The 16972-nt window shown below is 41.5% G+C and overlaps 1 protein-coding gene across 1 annotated transcript; it reads right to left on the minus strand.

Annotated features, from left to right (window-relative positions):
- Window positions 1-415: 415 nt before the first annotated feature.
- On the minus strand, window positions 416-5749 carry LOC143988200 (receptor-transporting protein 3-like). The gene is made up of 2 exons (XM_077487581.1): window positions 5315-5749; window positions 416-926 (listed from the first exon to the last, which is right to left on the minus strand). Exons 1-2 carry the CDS (start codon window positions 5452-5454, stop codon window positions 449-451), a joined length of 618 nt encoding a protein of 205 aa, XP_077343707.1. The 5' UTR covers window positions 5455-5749; the 3' UTR covers window positions 416-448.
- Window positions 5750-16972: the final 11223 nt, after the last annotated feature.

The following is a 16972-nucleotide window of genomic DNA, read 5'->3' on the forward strand; positions in this document are numbered from 1 at the left end:
GGAAGAGGGTTTTGGGCTGTTTGGGACCATCTAGATAATATAACCAAAAATCTGGAAGGCCTAGACCTCCGCTTTTTTTGTGATTTATATAACACTGTTTTGGAAAATACGTGGGTAGGAGTCTAACTATATAAATTTGTTAACATCTGATTGAAATCAAGTTATCATTATCTTATTTACTCTAATCGGTAGCGCACAAAAGTATAGTAGGTTTGGTAGAATTGTCATTTTTATCGCCTTTATTCTACCCAAAAATGATATATTAAAGGATTTCCATAATTTCATCATCATTCTTAATTTTTGTAACATGGGTAGGAAGTTTTTAGCGGATAGATTATTAGGAAGGTCTATAAAATCTTAAAGTGTTTGCTATATTTTAAAAATTGTAATTATAATTTCACAACTGAACTCTAAACAGAGACGAATACTGATTTATTGCATGTTCTTTTTACAATATTATACAGCAACAATTTGATTGTGGCTCGTGCTGTGGCACACTTCTATTGTTTATGAGTGGCCTTTCTGATTGCCTTGAATATCTTGATGCTTCCCGATTCCTGAATGCTTGCTGCTTTGCCTTATTTTCTTGGATTTTTACATAGTTGCAAATTCCCCTTGAGCAGGCTTCGCAATTATTCCGATCATGTGGGCCATTCTGAAATCCATCTTTCACAAAGGTCTTTGGGAAATCTTCTATGGGCATTTTGTAAAATTTCTGACATATCCTGTTAACCAAGCACTTTATAGCTATATCAGCATTCTCTTCTAAGATGATGGGTTCCTCATACTCGCCATAGCTACATACTTTGCACTTTTGCCTGAAGATTTGCATCTTCACCTGCCCAATAGACATTTTCAGCTTCATGTGGAATAAAAGGTGCACTTTTGAAGATGCCCAATTGCGGCCGCAAATTGAGCAGTTAAACCTGAAACAGATAACTGTTGCATCAGATTTCTTGGTACTGGCAGAAAAATGGAACATGATAATTTCAGGATAATCAGTGGGGACTAAGACTTCAGAATTAATATTTTTGTTACGTCAAAGTGTTGCTGCAGTTTTCTACATATGTATGACTAATTTGAGTTTGTAAAACAATGCAGTTATCCACAAATAATGGCTTTGCACAGAACAATACTCGACTGCATGCAGACTATTAATATGTTGTAAAAATAATTTGTTTCCAACTTGTGATTTTTCTATTCCTTAAAATGTTTAAAGGCGTTCTATGGTCTCAGCATACATTTAATTTTTAACATCACAATTTTAATAGCAATACAAACAGTAGTTATAATTTACAAAACATTATAAGCTTATAAATCTCCATGCAAGCTGTGAGTGCTGCCTGTCTGCTGGCCATCACCTTCCACAACTTTCTGGATTTCATGTATGTTTTGCAGAGTCTCCTCTGCTGTATACTTTTCGTTTCTAGGCACTACATATCCCATGGTTCCTTGCTCCCTGCAAGCAGTGATTCCCGTACTGATTCTGCCTCCAGAAACTCCTCCTTTCAGCATCTCTGTAGTTCAGAAAGCAGGCTCTGTAAAATGTGTGACACAGCAATGCTTACTCAGAGGACATAGTAAACGCGTGTCACAGAACTCAAGTAAGTAAATGTGTAGGGAACTTCACAAGTAAGTTTACAAACTTCAAGATGTTTCAGATTAATAGGAGTAGGCTATAAATAATTGAAAGTATTTATGAGTTTATATTTTACCATAAATGCTCTTTAACCGGTTCCCGACCAGCGCACGCCGATGTACGTCGACAGAATGGCACAGGCAGGCATATTGGCGTACAGGTACGTCCAATCTTCAATGCCGCCCTGCCATCGGGAGCGTGCCGCCGGCGGCGTGCTCCCGCGCTGGTCAGGACCCCCGTGAGTCTGGTCGCGGGACCCGCGGACTCGATCGCCGCGGGCATACCCGCGATCGTCTCACGGGACGGCTGAATGGAGGAAATGCTGTGTAAACAGCATTTCTCCATTCTGCCTAGCAACTAGTGACGCTGATCTCTGCTCCATGTGATTGGAGCAGAGATCAGTGTTCACTAAATGAAAGCCCAACCACCCCACAGTTTGTAACACACCCCTAGGAACACTTAACCCCTACACTGCCACCCCCTGGTTAACCCCTTCACTGCCAGTGTCATTTACACAGGAATCAGTGCATTTATATAGCAGTGATTATTGTATAAATGACAATGGTCCCAAAAATGTGTCAAAAATGTCCGATGGGTCCCCCACAATGTCACAGTCACAATAAAAAACGCTGATCGCCGCCATTACTAGTAAACAAAAAAAAATAAAAAATAATTAATAAAAATGCTATAAAACTATCCCTATTTTGTAAATGCTATAACTTTTGCGCAAACCAATCAATAATCGCTTATTGCGATTTTTTTTACCAAAAATATGTAGAAGATTACGTATCGGCCTAAACTGAGGGAAAAAACTGTTTTTTTATATATTTTTGGGGGATATTTATTATAACATAAAGTAAAAAATAATGCGTTTTTTTCAAAATTGTTGCTCTATTTTTGTTTATAGCGCAAAAAATAAAAACCGCAGGGGTGATCAAATACCACCAAAAGAAAGCTCTATTTGTGGGAAAAAAAGGACGTCAATTTTGTTTGGGAGCCACTTCGCACGACAGCGCAATTGTCAGTTAAAGTGACGCAGTGCCGAATCGCAAAAAGTGGTCTGGTCTTTGACCAGAAAAATGGTCCGGTCTGTAAGTGGTTAATAGCTGCATTTTGTTCAAAATTTCCACAGAAGATAATTAATGAGGCTGCATACACTGACCAACTCACAAGGAGTGTCAGCATAGTGAATGCTATAAGGAAACAAGGAGTATATTGAAGCTGTGACGTATTCAGGAAACAATTTTCACTGGCTTTTCTGCACAGCATTATTATGCAGATTTCTGCAGTAAAATCTCAGATTTAAAGTGGTTGTAAAGCCTCAAGGTTTTTCACCTTAATGTGGAACTTCAGTCATTTTTTTCATCTTTCCATCTATTAACCACTAAGCCCCAGACCATTTTGCTGGCCAAAGACCAGAGTACTTTTTGCTATTCAGCACTGCTTTGTTTTAACTGACAATTGCGCGGTCGTGCGATGTGGCTCCCAAACAAAATTGATGTCCTTTTTTCCCACAAATAGAGCTTTCTTTTGGTGGTATTTGATCACCCCTGTGGTTTTTATTTTTTGCGCTATAAACAAAAAAAGAGCGACAATTTTTTAAAAAATGCATTATTTTTTACATTTTGCTATAATAAATATCCCCCAAAAATATATAAAAAAAAGTTTTTTTTCTCAGTTTAGGCTGATACTTATTCTTCTACATATTTTTGGTAAAAAAAAAATCCCAATAAGCGTTTATCGATTGGTTTGCGCAAAAGTTATAGCGTTTACAAAATAGGGGATAGTTTTATGGCATTTTTATTAATATTTTTTTTTTTACTAGTAATGGCGGCAATCAGTGATTTTTCTCGTAACTACGATATTATGGCGGACACATCGGACATTTTTGACAAATTTTTGGGACCATTGTCATTTATACAGCAATTAGTACTAATGCACTGATTCCTGTGTAAATGACACCGGCAGTGAAGGGGTTAACCACTAGTGGGCCGGGTAGGGGTTAAGTATGTAGGGGTTAAGTATGTCCTGGGAAGTGATCCTAACTGTGGGGGGCGTGGCTAATGCACTGATTCCTATGTAAATTACACTGGCAGTGAAGGGGTTAACCACTAGGGAGCAGTGTAGGGGTTAAGTATGTCCTGGGAAGTGATCCTAACTGTTGGAGGGCGTGGCTACGTGTGACACGTCACTAATCTCTGCTTCCTATCACAGGGGGCAGAGATCAGTGACACTGTCACTAGGTAGAACGGGGAGATGCTTGTTTACATTAGCATTTCTCCATTCTTCCTCTCCGTGAGACAATAGCGGGTATCCCCATGGACATCGTGTCCATGGGACTCGCGGCCCAACTCACGGCGCTTGCCGCGAGCGCGCAGGCTGCCTTTTAAAGAGAAACATACATGTATGTTAGTTTGCCGGTACGAGCCCTTCTGCAAATGTATATCGGTGTGAGGCGGTCGGCAAGCAGTTAAATCTTTTGCCCTTGTGACATCATGCACAGCTCTCTCTCTCACTCTGTTGAGAGTTTGCCAAGAAGGGAAGTGGGATGAGTCATAAGATGGCCAATGAGAGCTGCAGAGATAGAGGTGTGCCTCTGTGTGTCTGTGTAAATCCAGGAAGTGAACAGGCAGCAGCTTCAGCTGCCCACAGTTACAATTATTGCAGCCAGACTCAATGGAGGGAGATTTCTGCAGCATAGTTGGCAAGTACAGAATCACAGTATATATAAAATAATATGCAAAGTGGGTGGAGGGAAGCTTCAGAATGGCAAAGATGTTTTATTGCAAATTATGTGAGCAGACTGCAGTTCCTCTTTAGTGCATTCTATGCATTAAGGTGAAAAACCTTCTGTCCCAGACCCCCCTCTTTTTCTTAGCTGAGCCCCATCCAATCCAGCGATGTGCATGAGTGCAGTGGCTCCAGCTGCTGTCTCTCTCTTTATTGGACAGATTGATAGCAGCGGGAACCATTAGCTCCCGCTGCTGACAATCAAATCAAGTCACACAGGAGACGGGGCGAGTCTCTCTGTCTGTGTCAATAGATGCAGCAGTGAGACAAGGGAGCGAGCCCACATTGGTGTCCCCAAGGAAAAGCACCTTTCCGTGGGGTCACCTGATGAAGTGGAGGGCTTGCAGCCAGTAAAATAGGATTTGGGTTGCTCTGTGCAAATCCATTACACAGGTACGTATAGGCATGTTTGTAATTTTTATTTAAAAAAAGATGAGGGTTTACAATCCCTTTAACAAGATGTATGTTATTGGCTCGCAGCAACTCAGAAACACAAACACCGTTGACTCCCCTTTGAATCTTTGAATTCCTCTTTATATTGTGAATTGTTTCAGTAGCTCCCCACTTACCTGTGATGTTGTTAAAGGGGAAATAAAATGCTGCCATCACAAACTTTATTGCAGAAGAGATACGCAATGTCTTTTCTGCAATAAAATACACCTACGTGCCTGTTTACAGCATTCTCTGACCTGTAAACTGAAACACACAGTGTATGGGCATAGATTATGATATCAGAAAACTCTTATTAATGATTTCCTAACATGCATAATAATATACAGCATATTTCGTTTTATACACAGTAGATTATTTTGGTTTTGAGACATAAGAAGAATAACAAGTGTAATCGTTATACTGTTAAAAGCAATTCATTTGATATGAGCTCACCTGGCAAAGCAGCACAATGAATATTGAAGCCAGCCCTTCTGTGCCTGGAAATTTTCATCTACAGAAAAGTCCCACAGATCAAGGATTCCTCCGTCTTGCATTTCATTTTCAAATATTTCTTTCCAAGTGTCCTCGTCCATTTTTTCCTGCTTATTGAGTGAGTAGGGTCAAAGTTTATTGGTGATACGGCTGTGAGAAATACCTGTAGTCTTTTCCTGGATCAATGAAAGTGAAGCATGGATTCTTCTAGAAGTAGTGAAATTTTAGAGCAAAAAACTGTTTCATACCAAAGGTCCAAGACAGATAAGGCTAACAATTTTTCATCATCCAATTTCGGTTTATGTGGCCAATCAGCAGATATTCCACAATAGAATGCCTTTCTGTCTAACACCAGTGCTACATTGTACATTGTTTATAACAAGTGTTTTTTTTTGTCCCGGTAGAGGTGCCCATACTCTTCTGTCCCACCTCCAAAGCACCACCCAACGCTGCCTTGCCTTTCAAGCACTGCCCCTTCACTAACCATTTTAAAGAGGAAGTAAAATCTTCCTTTTTAATTGTACCTACAGGTAAGCCTATTATAAGTCTTACCTGTAGGTACTGTAAATATCTCCTAAACTTGCATCGTTTAGGAGATATTTACTATATACCGTATATACTCGAGTATAAGCCAAGATTTTCAGCCCCTTTTTTTAGGCTGAAAGTGCCCCCCTCGGCTTATACTCGAGTCACGCAGATCAGGTAGGCAGACGGCGGCCATTCCACTATTCAAAAGCCGCGCCTCCCTGTCTGTGATAGGCGGAACACTCAATTTCCCAGCAGTCAGTGTTCCGCCTATCACGGACATCCGCTCATTCTCATACTACGGACGAGGATGAGAGGATGTCCGTGATAGGCGGAACACTGACTGCTGGGAAATTGAGTGTTCCACCTATCACAGACAGAGAGGCGCGGCTTTTGAACAGTGGAATGGCCGCCGTCTGTCAGGAGGAGAGGTGCGGCATGGCACACAGAGGCTGCAGAAGGCAAAGAGGCTGCAGATTGGCACAGGTAGGCTGCGATGGACACAGGGAGGGACGGGACACAGGGATGGACACAGGGAGGGACGGGACACAGGGATGGACACAGGGATGGACGGGACACAGGGATGGACACAGGGATGGACGGGACACAGGGATGGACACAGGGATGGACGGGACACAGGGATGGACACAGGGATGGACGGGACACAGGGATGGACACAGGGATGGACGGGACACAGGGATGGACACAGGGATGGACACAGGGAGGGACACAGGGATGGACACAGGGAGGTATGCAGCTGCAGATGGGCATTGTTGACCCTCTTTTCCACTCTTTTAAGCTGTAACAGTAGCTGCTGCATGTCTCACCCTCGGCTTATACACGAGTCAATAAGTTTTCCCAGTTTTTTTGTGGTAAATTAGGGGCCTCGGCTTATATTCGGATCGACCTATACTCGAGTATATACGGTACATTGCCACCGACATCATCAGTGCATGCATATATATATACATACATATAATAAATAACTATAAATAATTATACCAAATAATAATATAACAATAATAAAACGTATTCAATAATGTAATCAAATCAAAAACACTGAAATTTGCTCAGTTGCAGAATTGTCACTGTCATTACTTTTCAATATTTGATGACGGATCTCCCCACAAATCGCTATTGCTCAATTCTGCGAGTGATTCCAATTTATTATCGCTGTTTTCTAGCTGATCTAAAATCATTTTTGATGTAAAGGGACAGTTTTGGTTGCTATGGACAATCTCCAGTTTCCAGGCATAAAGAACAGTTTTTATAATATAAAACTGCACGCAGGACACTGGACAGAACTAGGGACAAAGGGGATGTGAAATTATTACATACAGCAATGTAATCTGTAAGATTACATTATACTGTATGTATACTGTGTGTTTCACTTTCTGAATTTGGCGCCGATCTCCGTCCCCGTGCGTCAAAATGCTCACAGGGAACGGAGATCGGCTCCGTGATGAATCAAGTGGAGGACGAGCCGCTCGTACAACGGGGGGGACATCGCTGGATCCAGGGGAGAAGGTAAGTAAACCTCCTCCTGCATTCAGCGATGCAGTCCCGAGTCGGGCTCGTGGTTACAGCTTTTGGTCTAAAACTTCCACCCCGAGCCAGACTCGGGAATACCGCCAGGGGGGTTAAATATAGTTATATTTAATGCATGACATTGACCAAATGTTGACATGGTTATATGACCTCACTGGGAGGCCCAGGAGATCAGGTCAATCAGTAATGGGATCAGAAGCATTAGTTGGTCGGTGGGATCTTTTTCTTTTGGCAGGCGTTATTCATCATGATTAACATGGATCTCTGCACAACGTGATTGATGATAGATTTACAGAATGGGGCTTTTTTTTATTAATAAAGGATTCACCAAAAACTATATAAATGTCTATATTTACTGTTTGCTTTTTTTTTCTTTGTGAATAAGTAGGAGTGCTATGTACTCCTTACTCATTCACATAGGGTTGTGGGGAGGAGGCCCTTGTCCTCATCAACACTGGTACAAGGTGCTTGGCCAGCGAGGAGGCCCCCCTATGGATACCCTCCTTCTACGCTAGTCAGCCTTCTTTCCTGGCCTGCCAGGCTGCTTGCTCAGATAAGGGTCTGGTATCGAATGTTTGGGGGGAACCACACTCATTTTTTTTTTCTTGCTTTTATTTGTGGGGTTCCCCATAAAAAATTGCCAGATCCAAATAATCTAGTATGGAATTGGGGCCTTTGTGCAATTTATTTTTTTGTTTTCGTATGGGTTTCCCCTTGGCATTCACCCCAAAAGACACTGTGTGTGTGCCTTGCTCCAGCCCCCTCTGTCTCCAGAAAACTTAATTTTTTATCAATTTTTTTATTTTTGTGCTGTAAGGCAAAAATTACAGATACACAGATACAGATGTGCTGGAGGACTCTGCCGGGATTTGAGACATGGCCGAAAATCTTTGGCAATTCTGCACATCCACACACATAGCTGCCAGCACTGGTGACTTTGGTGACACATAGCGGCTGGCACTGGTGACTTTGTGTTGACCGCCATTTTACAGAAGACCAGCTCACCTACAAATGAATGCCCCGCCCCCTAATTATAATAAGACCCCCACCTACAGACAAAAAAGTGTCCCTATAAATTTTTTGACACTTTTGGCAACTATGCATTTATGTATCACTGCATGTGAGCTGTGCACAAAATATTGAGGGTGAACATAATATAATAATAATAATGAACACCTGTGCTGCTAGGCTTTGTCAAACCTCCTGATTTTTTCTCCTACCTGTAAATGTGCACCAGAGGTCACATTCTGTTCACATGTTGCAGCATTAAAGTGGAAGTAAACCCTCCTATCGTTTTCAGCCAAGGAAGCTGCCATCTTGACCTCTGTTTAATCTTCAACTGTCATGATGCTGCACATGTGATCAGTTATGACACCAGCCATTGGATGGTTTGACAGTTTGGTTGAGAGCACAACCAATGTGACAGTTAGCATTTCCGGCATTGTAACCGTTTTTTTTAACGATTAAATCAATGGGTTTACTTTCGCTTTAAGTAGCTTGCAGAAATAACTTCCAAGGACTGACTCTAATTAGCTTCTACGTAGCCGACAGCGAACTACAGTTATCTAGCACTGCAGACTTACCCTCTCCTTTCTTAGACTGTCTCTGTGTTCCTCTAGTGCTGAGCTCGGTTTACATGCATCATATTCCTGAACCAAGCAGATGCTGTTGTGGGAACGGTAATCTCGTGAACAGACATCCTTGATCTGCAGAACTATCTATGAACTTCACCTCCCAGGAGGCCATCTGCTTCAGGGAGAGAACCAGGCCCAAGCTCTCTTGTTTCCCGGGTTTCATCGAGTAAACACCCCGTCCGCTGCTGTGCACCCACAATGTAGAAACACGGCGCTCCCAGCTCCGATGCAGGCTGGTCCAATACCATTTGTTACAAGAGGGGTATCACCGCAGCATTGCTGTATTTAGCAGGACCAGACGACTCACTGTTCCAGCAGCCGACCGTCATCTCAGCCCGCTCTGCAGAAGGAATAATCGACTTGGAACGCTCCTCAGGAAGTTTCTACACTGTTCCCCAGATAGATGAGCAGGCACCTGTATTTTATATATATATATATATATATATATATATATATATATATATATATATATATATATATATATATATATAATATAAAACTGCATGCAGGGCATTGGACAAAGCATTAGGGACAAAGGGGATGTGAAATAATTTGATACAGTAATATAATCTAGATTACAGTGTTTTGTTTTTTGCACTTTTTGAATTAGTCGCCATGTGTAGTAGACTGTGATGAGTCGAGCGGAGTACATAGCCCACAGACAAAGCAGTAGGTCATCGCAGGATCCTGGGGACAAGGTAAGTAACTTTCCCAGGATACTGCGAGGAAATCCCAAGTGTGGCTTGGAGTTACCGCTTTTGGTAGTGAAAATTCATCCTAAATCACACTCGGGATTACCGCCAGGGAGGTTAAAAGCAACAGAGAAAAAATAAGTGATCTTTTGCTTAAAAATTAATAAATCAAAAATAATTGTTTACTTGCGCTCTAGACCAGAAGTGATGTCATGATGTTGCTCCGGTCCTCCAAGGCCATAGAGGTGATCAGGGACCATCTGGTCTCTGTCTGCCTCTGTGACCAGTGGGCCGCACTGTCAGATAGTTTCTTGGGGTGCGGTGGTAAAAACGGTAAGCCCAAGAAACACAGACAAGCGGTGGGAGGGGGGATGTCCCCTCTCACTGCTTCTGAAAGCAGTCTAACTGCTAAAGAGCCACTCAGACTGCCTTCATGAGAAAGACAGCCTCTGGCTGAAAAAAAAATACCGGATTTATGGCTAATAGCTTTAGCCATAACCCTGGTAAACCACTTGCAAACTGCAACCTATATATACATATTGCGGTTGACAAGTGGTTAAGCTGCTAACATTAGTAAATAGTAAGGAAAGTTTATTTATTTATTATAGGCGCTTATATAGCTCTGTCAGTTTACACATTCACATTAGTCCCTACCCTCAAGGAACTTACACTCTAAGGTCCCTAACTTACATTCATACATGTGGCAGACACACCCGGGACAGAGGCTTTTGGAGGGGGCTGAATGCTAGTATCTTGCTTACTGACTATGGGCCCTGGAATTTGAGGGAGCTTCAAGCATTTAGGAAGATATTCTGTTATGTAATACAAAAGGACATTATTAAGGCGGCCATGGTGGTCTCTGCCAGCTTTGGACTCAGTGGACAGATGTATGTGAAAGGAATGCTGATTAATGAGATTTGGAAAGTCTGGGTCTTTCACCCAATAGTTTATTGTGCTCATTAACACACCTTTGTCTCCTAGCAAACCATTGAGGATGTGTTTATACTTATGTTTATTGTAAGTTGAGTGAGGAGATGACAAGTCTACCCTGAAAGGTCATATCACTGAGTCACCAAGTCTAAGTAAATGATTAGATAACTAGCTCATGTTAATTAGGTTTCTGGTTACATGTGTATTGTTAGAGTAATATGAGCAGGAGGGGGAAACCTCCTCTTCAACTGTATATAAGACTGTATTCTTGTTCTAATAAACAGTCCGTGTTCAGCAACCAAACGAGTATTGTCTTGTTTTGTTTGTTGTCAGCGGTTGAAATAACTGATATCTATATTCAGACTGGGAGGAAGCGGTATATGACGAAAGCACTGAAGCGGAGTGTAGGACATTTCGTTACAATACATACACATACTAGGCCTAATTTTGACAGCCAAATTACCTACCAGCATGTCTTTGGAGTGTGGGAGGAAATCCATGCAGGTACAGGGAGAACATGCAAACTTCCTGTAGGTAGTACTGTGGTTGAGATTTGAACCATCGACTCTAGTGCTGTGGGTGAAAATGCTAACCACTTAGCCACTGTACTGCCCATCTTTACTTGTTTTAAACTTTGTTTTTACATTTATTTAAACTTTCTGGTTTCCAGGCCTAGGCAAATGATGTCATGCATTCATATCAGGAGTCTTCGGGAGGGAAGGAGGGGTTTTCTCAGCTAAGCACACCATTCTACATGCATTCCTGAGCTAAGAGCAGATGGATTTCAGGAAGTACATGCTACATGAATCACATGCCCTTACTCAAGATTGCCACAACCAGAAATACTAGGGGTGTTTTTCAATTCCTCAGCAAAATAAAAAATGGAGACATGAATGAATGAGAGAGTTTTCTTTATCATTGGATGCATCTTATTTGTACCAGTTTGTCTATTTACTGGCTGTATACTCTAGAATATGTAATATTTTCTCAATAAAACATTCCTGATTTTAAACAATATAGTGTTTTTAGTTTATGGAACTCAGAGGCAGTGTACTTCCACTTTAATGGCCACATTTTGTATGAAGGTGCTCTACTGGAATGTGACCAAGTCACTATTCAAGTCATCAAATACTGGTAATCACCCCAATTTAAAAAGGGCCATACCATATATAACTTTGATGTGTGGGCACCAATCTTAGTGGCTTTTATAAGTATCTGGGGTTAATACAAGACTGAATAAAACAAAAATACACAAAATATCCTAGAGTGCCTGTAATTAATTGATTAATAAAGTAATACAAAGCATTGTGGTTTCATTTCAGTCAATAAACTAAGCTTTACAAGAGGTACCATGTAGTTTTGCATAATCTAACTGTGAAAACAGGAAACAAGACACAGACTGTAAGTTAGAAATGGCGGCAAAACATTTATTTGGCCTATGTTTAGTTTAAGTTGTAGGTAGAACAGATAAAAATAATTTTGCTCATAGCACAAAATTGACTCTGAGGTATAGCAAATTATTTATGAGTTTTAGAAATGTTCACATTCATATGCGTGCTCATACACAAGAAGAGTAATCTTATGTTTGTTTAGTGAATTACCTTGGCTTTAATGTTTCTAAGCATTTATTATGATTTTGTCTTTATTTCCTCTACTGTTGCTATTTTAAAATTGTTACTATAATAATTATTGTAAAAAAATATTCAAAAAGCATGACTCTTAATTTTCATAGGGTTGTTAAACACTTGCTTAATGGTGTACTTGGCCTTGTATTTTGAATGTTGACATTAAAGACTGTGTCAACCCAAGATTTCATATTCCTGATGTGCCTACTGTACCATGTGCTTGTATTAAAAAGCTTCCTGTTCTCTTTGTATTGCTTCCTTTGTGTGAAATCCCTGGTGTTCCTGCCTGTCCCTATGTTTTCCTATTAAAAACTGACCACAGTAAGCAGGAGAACATACCATGGTCAATTCTCTAGCTATGATGGGAACTCTGCCTCTGCTAAAGCATAAAGAAGGAACATTGCTGCAACGTAGATTTTTATTGCAGAAGGGACTTTGTACAGACCTACACATTAAGCATAGACTCTACTGTATGTTTGAACTGTTGAGATATTCAACATCCAAATATGTTATTATTATATTTTTCGTCTAATATTCAATTAGTAAATGTATCATCATAATGGCTATCATTTATACGTCCAGAATAAAAACAAGTAATATGAAATTTTGAGATAATGTTAGTGTTAAAAACATCCGTGTTGCAATGATATAGTGATTACTAACTGGTGGATGTGTAGCATATTGTAGCATGTCCATCAGCAAATCCTAGTTTTAACATTTGCTGAACATACTGTGTTTTTTGAGAAACTGGGCAAAAATAGTATGAAGTCATTCACAGCTTAGTGATTTAATGGAAAGCTTTCCATTTCATAACTGAATCTAGGAAACATTGTGGCATAAATAATTGACAGAAACCAAATATTTTTGTGCCTTTGGGCTTGTTCACATGGGTATACTTAAATTAGAACTATAGCCCAAACTTTTTTTTCATTTTGGATAGAGCAAGGGAGGGTTATAACCCCTGCCAGATTTTTTTTTTGTCAATGACATTTTTTGTCATTGCGGACATTTCCCTTCACTTCCTGTCCCCTAGCCAAAACAGTGAGAGGAAATCCCTGTAAATTAAAGGAATTTCTTGGGGGACCCCCAGGTCACCAGAACTAGTGTCCCCATTGGAAGATTTCACCTCTATTATTTTTGCAGGGACAACTCAAAATTTGGGATTTTCTTTTACTTTCACTTTCAATGATAATGATAAACACATAAACAAATAGAGAGGGTGAATCTCACTAATTTGGGCACAGACAGCAGTAAAAACTGACAACCTATTTTAATCCCTCTCCACTCTATCCAAACTAAAAAAATGTTTTGCCTTTAGTTATACTTGGTGTATCCCCATGTGAGGGCCACGTTTGCCTGTATGGGGATGCAGAGGTGGTCTGTGGATCCCTATGCAGGCAGACCCATTCATGTCAGTTGGGACACAGCTGCTGCTCCCAATTTGGCATCCATGTGGGTGCAGGTGCTTGGCACAGAACACAGACAGGGTGAGTTTGGAGACAAGTACCCTGAATGCACCCGTACCCACAGAGATGTGAAATTGGAAGCAACAGCTATGTCCATTCCGCCTTGTGTCCCAATGATCTACCTACACAGGGATGCATGGAACACCACTACCTACACAGGGATTCATGGAACACCACTACCTACACAGGGATGCATGGAACACCACTACCTACAAGGGATGCATGGGACACCATGCAGGCAAACACAGCTCTCACACATGTGTACGCTTGGGTACACTCATGTGAATGAGGCCTTTTTTTTCCTCAATTGTCTCTCTTTTTGGTCTGATGTATATAGAAATTTATGAAAATGTAGTTATTAACTACCAGTTTTTATCTTGAAAAGCCAGGAAAAGGGAAAAGTAGCTATAAAGAATGTGCATTTTTGCATATACATATCACAAAAGTGAGTACACCCCTCACATTTTTTAAATATTTTATTATATCTTTTCATGTGGCGACACTGAAGAAATTACACTTTGCTACAATGTAAAGTAGTGAGTGTACAGCTTGTATAACAGTGTAAATTTGCTGTCCCCTCAAAATAACTCAACACACAGCCATTAATGTCTAAACCGCTGGCACCAAAAGTGAGTACACCCCTAAGTGAAAATGTTCAAATTGGGCCCAAAGTGTCAATATTTTGTGTGGCCACCATTATTTTCCAGCACTGCCTTAACCCCCTTGGGCAAGGAGTTCACCAGAGCTTCAAAGGTTGCCACTGGAGTCTTCTTCGACTCCTCCACGATGACATCACGGAGCTGGTGGATGTTACAGACCTTGCATTCCTCCACCTTTCATTTGGGGATGCCCCAAAGATGCTCCATAGGGTTTAGGTCTGGAAACATACTTGGCCAGTCCATCAGCTTTACCCTCAGCTTCTTCAGCAAGGCAGTGGTCGTCTTGGAGGTGTGTTTGGGGTCGTTATCATGTTGGAATACTGCCATGCTCTCTGAAGGGAAGGGATCATGCTCTGCTTCAGTATGTCACAGTACATGTTGGCATTCATGGTTCCCTCAATGAACTGTAGCTCCCCAGTGCCAGCAGCACTCATGCATTCCCAGACCATGACACTCCCACCACAATGCTTGACTGTAGGCAAGACACAAGACACTTGTTTTTGTAATCCTCACCTGGTTGCTGTCACACACGCTTGACACTATCTGTACCAAATAAGTTTATCTTGGTCTCATCAGACCACAGGACATGGTTCCAGTAATCCATGTCCTTAGTCTACTTGTCTTCAGCAAACTGTTCGTGGGCTTTCTTTTGCATAATCTTTAGAAGAGGCTTCCTTCTGGGACGACAGCCATGTAAACCAATCTGATGCAGTGTGTGACGTATGGTCTGAGCACTGACAGGCTGGCCCCCCACCCCTCTAACCTCTGCAGCAATGCTAGTAGCACTCATATGTCTATTTCCCAAAGACAACCTCTGAATATGACGCTGATCACGTGCACTCATCTTCTTTGGTCGACCATGGCGAGGTCTGTTCTGAGTGGAACCTGTCCTGTTAAATCCGCTGTATGGTCTTGGTCACTGTGCTGCAGCTCAGTTTCAGGGTCTTGGCAATCTTCTTATAGCCTAGGCTATCTTTATGTAGAGCAAGAACTATTTTTTTCAGATCCTCAGAGAGTTCTTTGCCATAAGGTGCCATGTTGAACTTCCAGTGGTCAGTATGAGAGAGTGAGAGCGATAACACCAAATTTAACACACCTGCTCCCCATTCACACCTGAGACCTTGTAACACTAATGAGTCACATGGCACTGGGGAGGGAAAATGGCTAATTTGGACATTTTCACTTAGGGGTGCACTCACTTTTGTTGCCAGTGGTTTAGACATTAATGGCTGTGTGTTTAGTTATTTTGAGGTGACAGCAAATTTACACTGTTATACAAGCTGTACACTCACTACTTTACATTGTAGCAAAGTGTCATTTCTTCAGTGTTGTCACATGAAAAGATATAATAAAATATTTACAAAAATGTGAGGGGTGTACTCACTTTTGTGAGATACTGTAAATTCTTCATGCTTCATGTAGCTAGGAGGTATGCCACGGGTGTCATGTGCTGTACCTGCATACCAGGTGCTAAAGGTGTTCCTCTTTCCCAGAAGGGAGGTATGTAAATATGAAGAAAATGCCTGAAAGGACAGTTTGTAGAATGTAGCACTGATGTCACATTGTATTGACCCAGCAGGTACAGAGAGGCTGATTCACAAAAACTAGAAAAAAATGAGCATTTGTTACAAATAGTAACCAGCCAAGCTTCAATTTCCATTGATTGAAAAAAAAAAAACACTTTCTAATTGGTTGATATGTGTAGGGTTGCCACATGTCCAGGTATTCACCCAGACAGTTCAGGTTTTGAATCCTGTCTCCATGTTTCAGACCGCCTGAAACCCAGACACATTATTCAGACCGGACTATGGCTTCCCAGCAGGGTTACTATCTGCAGTTGTCCAACCCGAGAGTGTCTGCTACATTCTCTTTCACACTGCCCAATACCAGCACTAAGAATACTAACAATTCCCACCCCCCACACTGACGGGAGAGGAGAAACGTCTCGATCTGCTCCCCTTGATCCTGACCCTCTGTGTCTGCCCACACGCCAATCCCTGGAACTGTGCCTCAGAAAAGGAAAATTGAAATCGCAGCCACAGATACATCTGGATGAGAGGTGCTGACTGCCAAGGGATGAGTGAGCTCACCATCCATTTCTGTCTGTGACTGAAGTCTCCCCCCTTCTCTCTCCTGCCTCTGAGTGAGCACTCTAAGGTAAATCAGGGTTCTCAGCACCCCTTACATCAGCATTCCCCTTTACACAAGAGGCCGCAGTGTTCCCATCACATCAGAGTCCTCTCCACACATCAGAGTTCTCAATGTTCCTCCTTAAATCCGGGTTCTCAGAGCATCCCCTATGTTAGAGTCCCCAGAGTTCTCCCTTACATCAGAGTCTGCAGAGTCCCCTCTTACAGTGTAAGCCCTTGCTGGTGGAGGACCTGGTGCCCAGAGTGGCTGACTCCTCCCTCTATAGGCTCATGGAAATTACTGGTTAAAGTGGTTGTAAACCCTTACAACACACTTTGACCTACAGCTAAGCATTAATCTATGTAAAAAAGGGAAATCTGTGAATTCCGATGTAAGATAGGGAACTCTGT

Source organism: Lithobates pipiens, unplaced genomic scaffold, assembly GCF_037356315.1.
Source record: "Lithobates pipiens isolate NorthernLeopardFrog02 unplaced genomic scaffold, aLitPip1_a1.2 Scaffold_18, whole genome shotgun sequence".
NCBI lineage: Eukaryota > Metazoa > Chordata > Amphibia > Anura > Ranidae > Lithobates > Lithobates pipiens.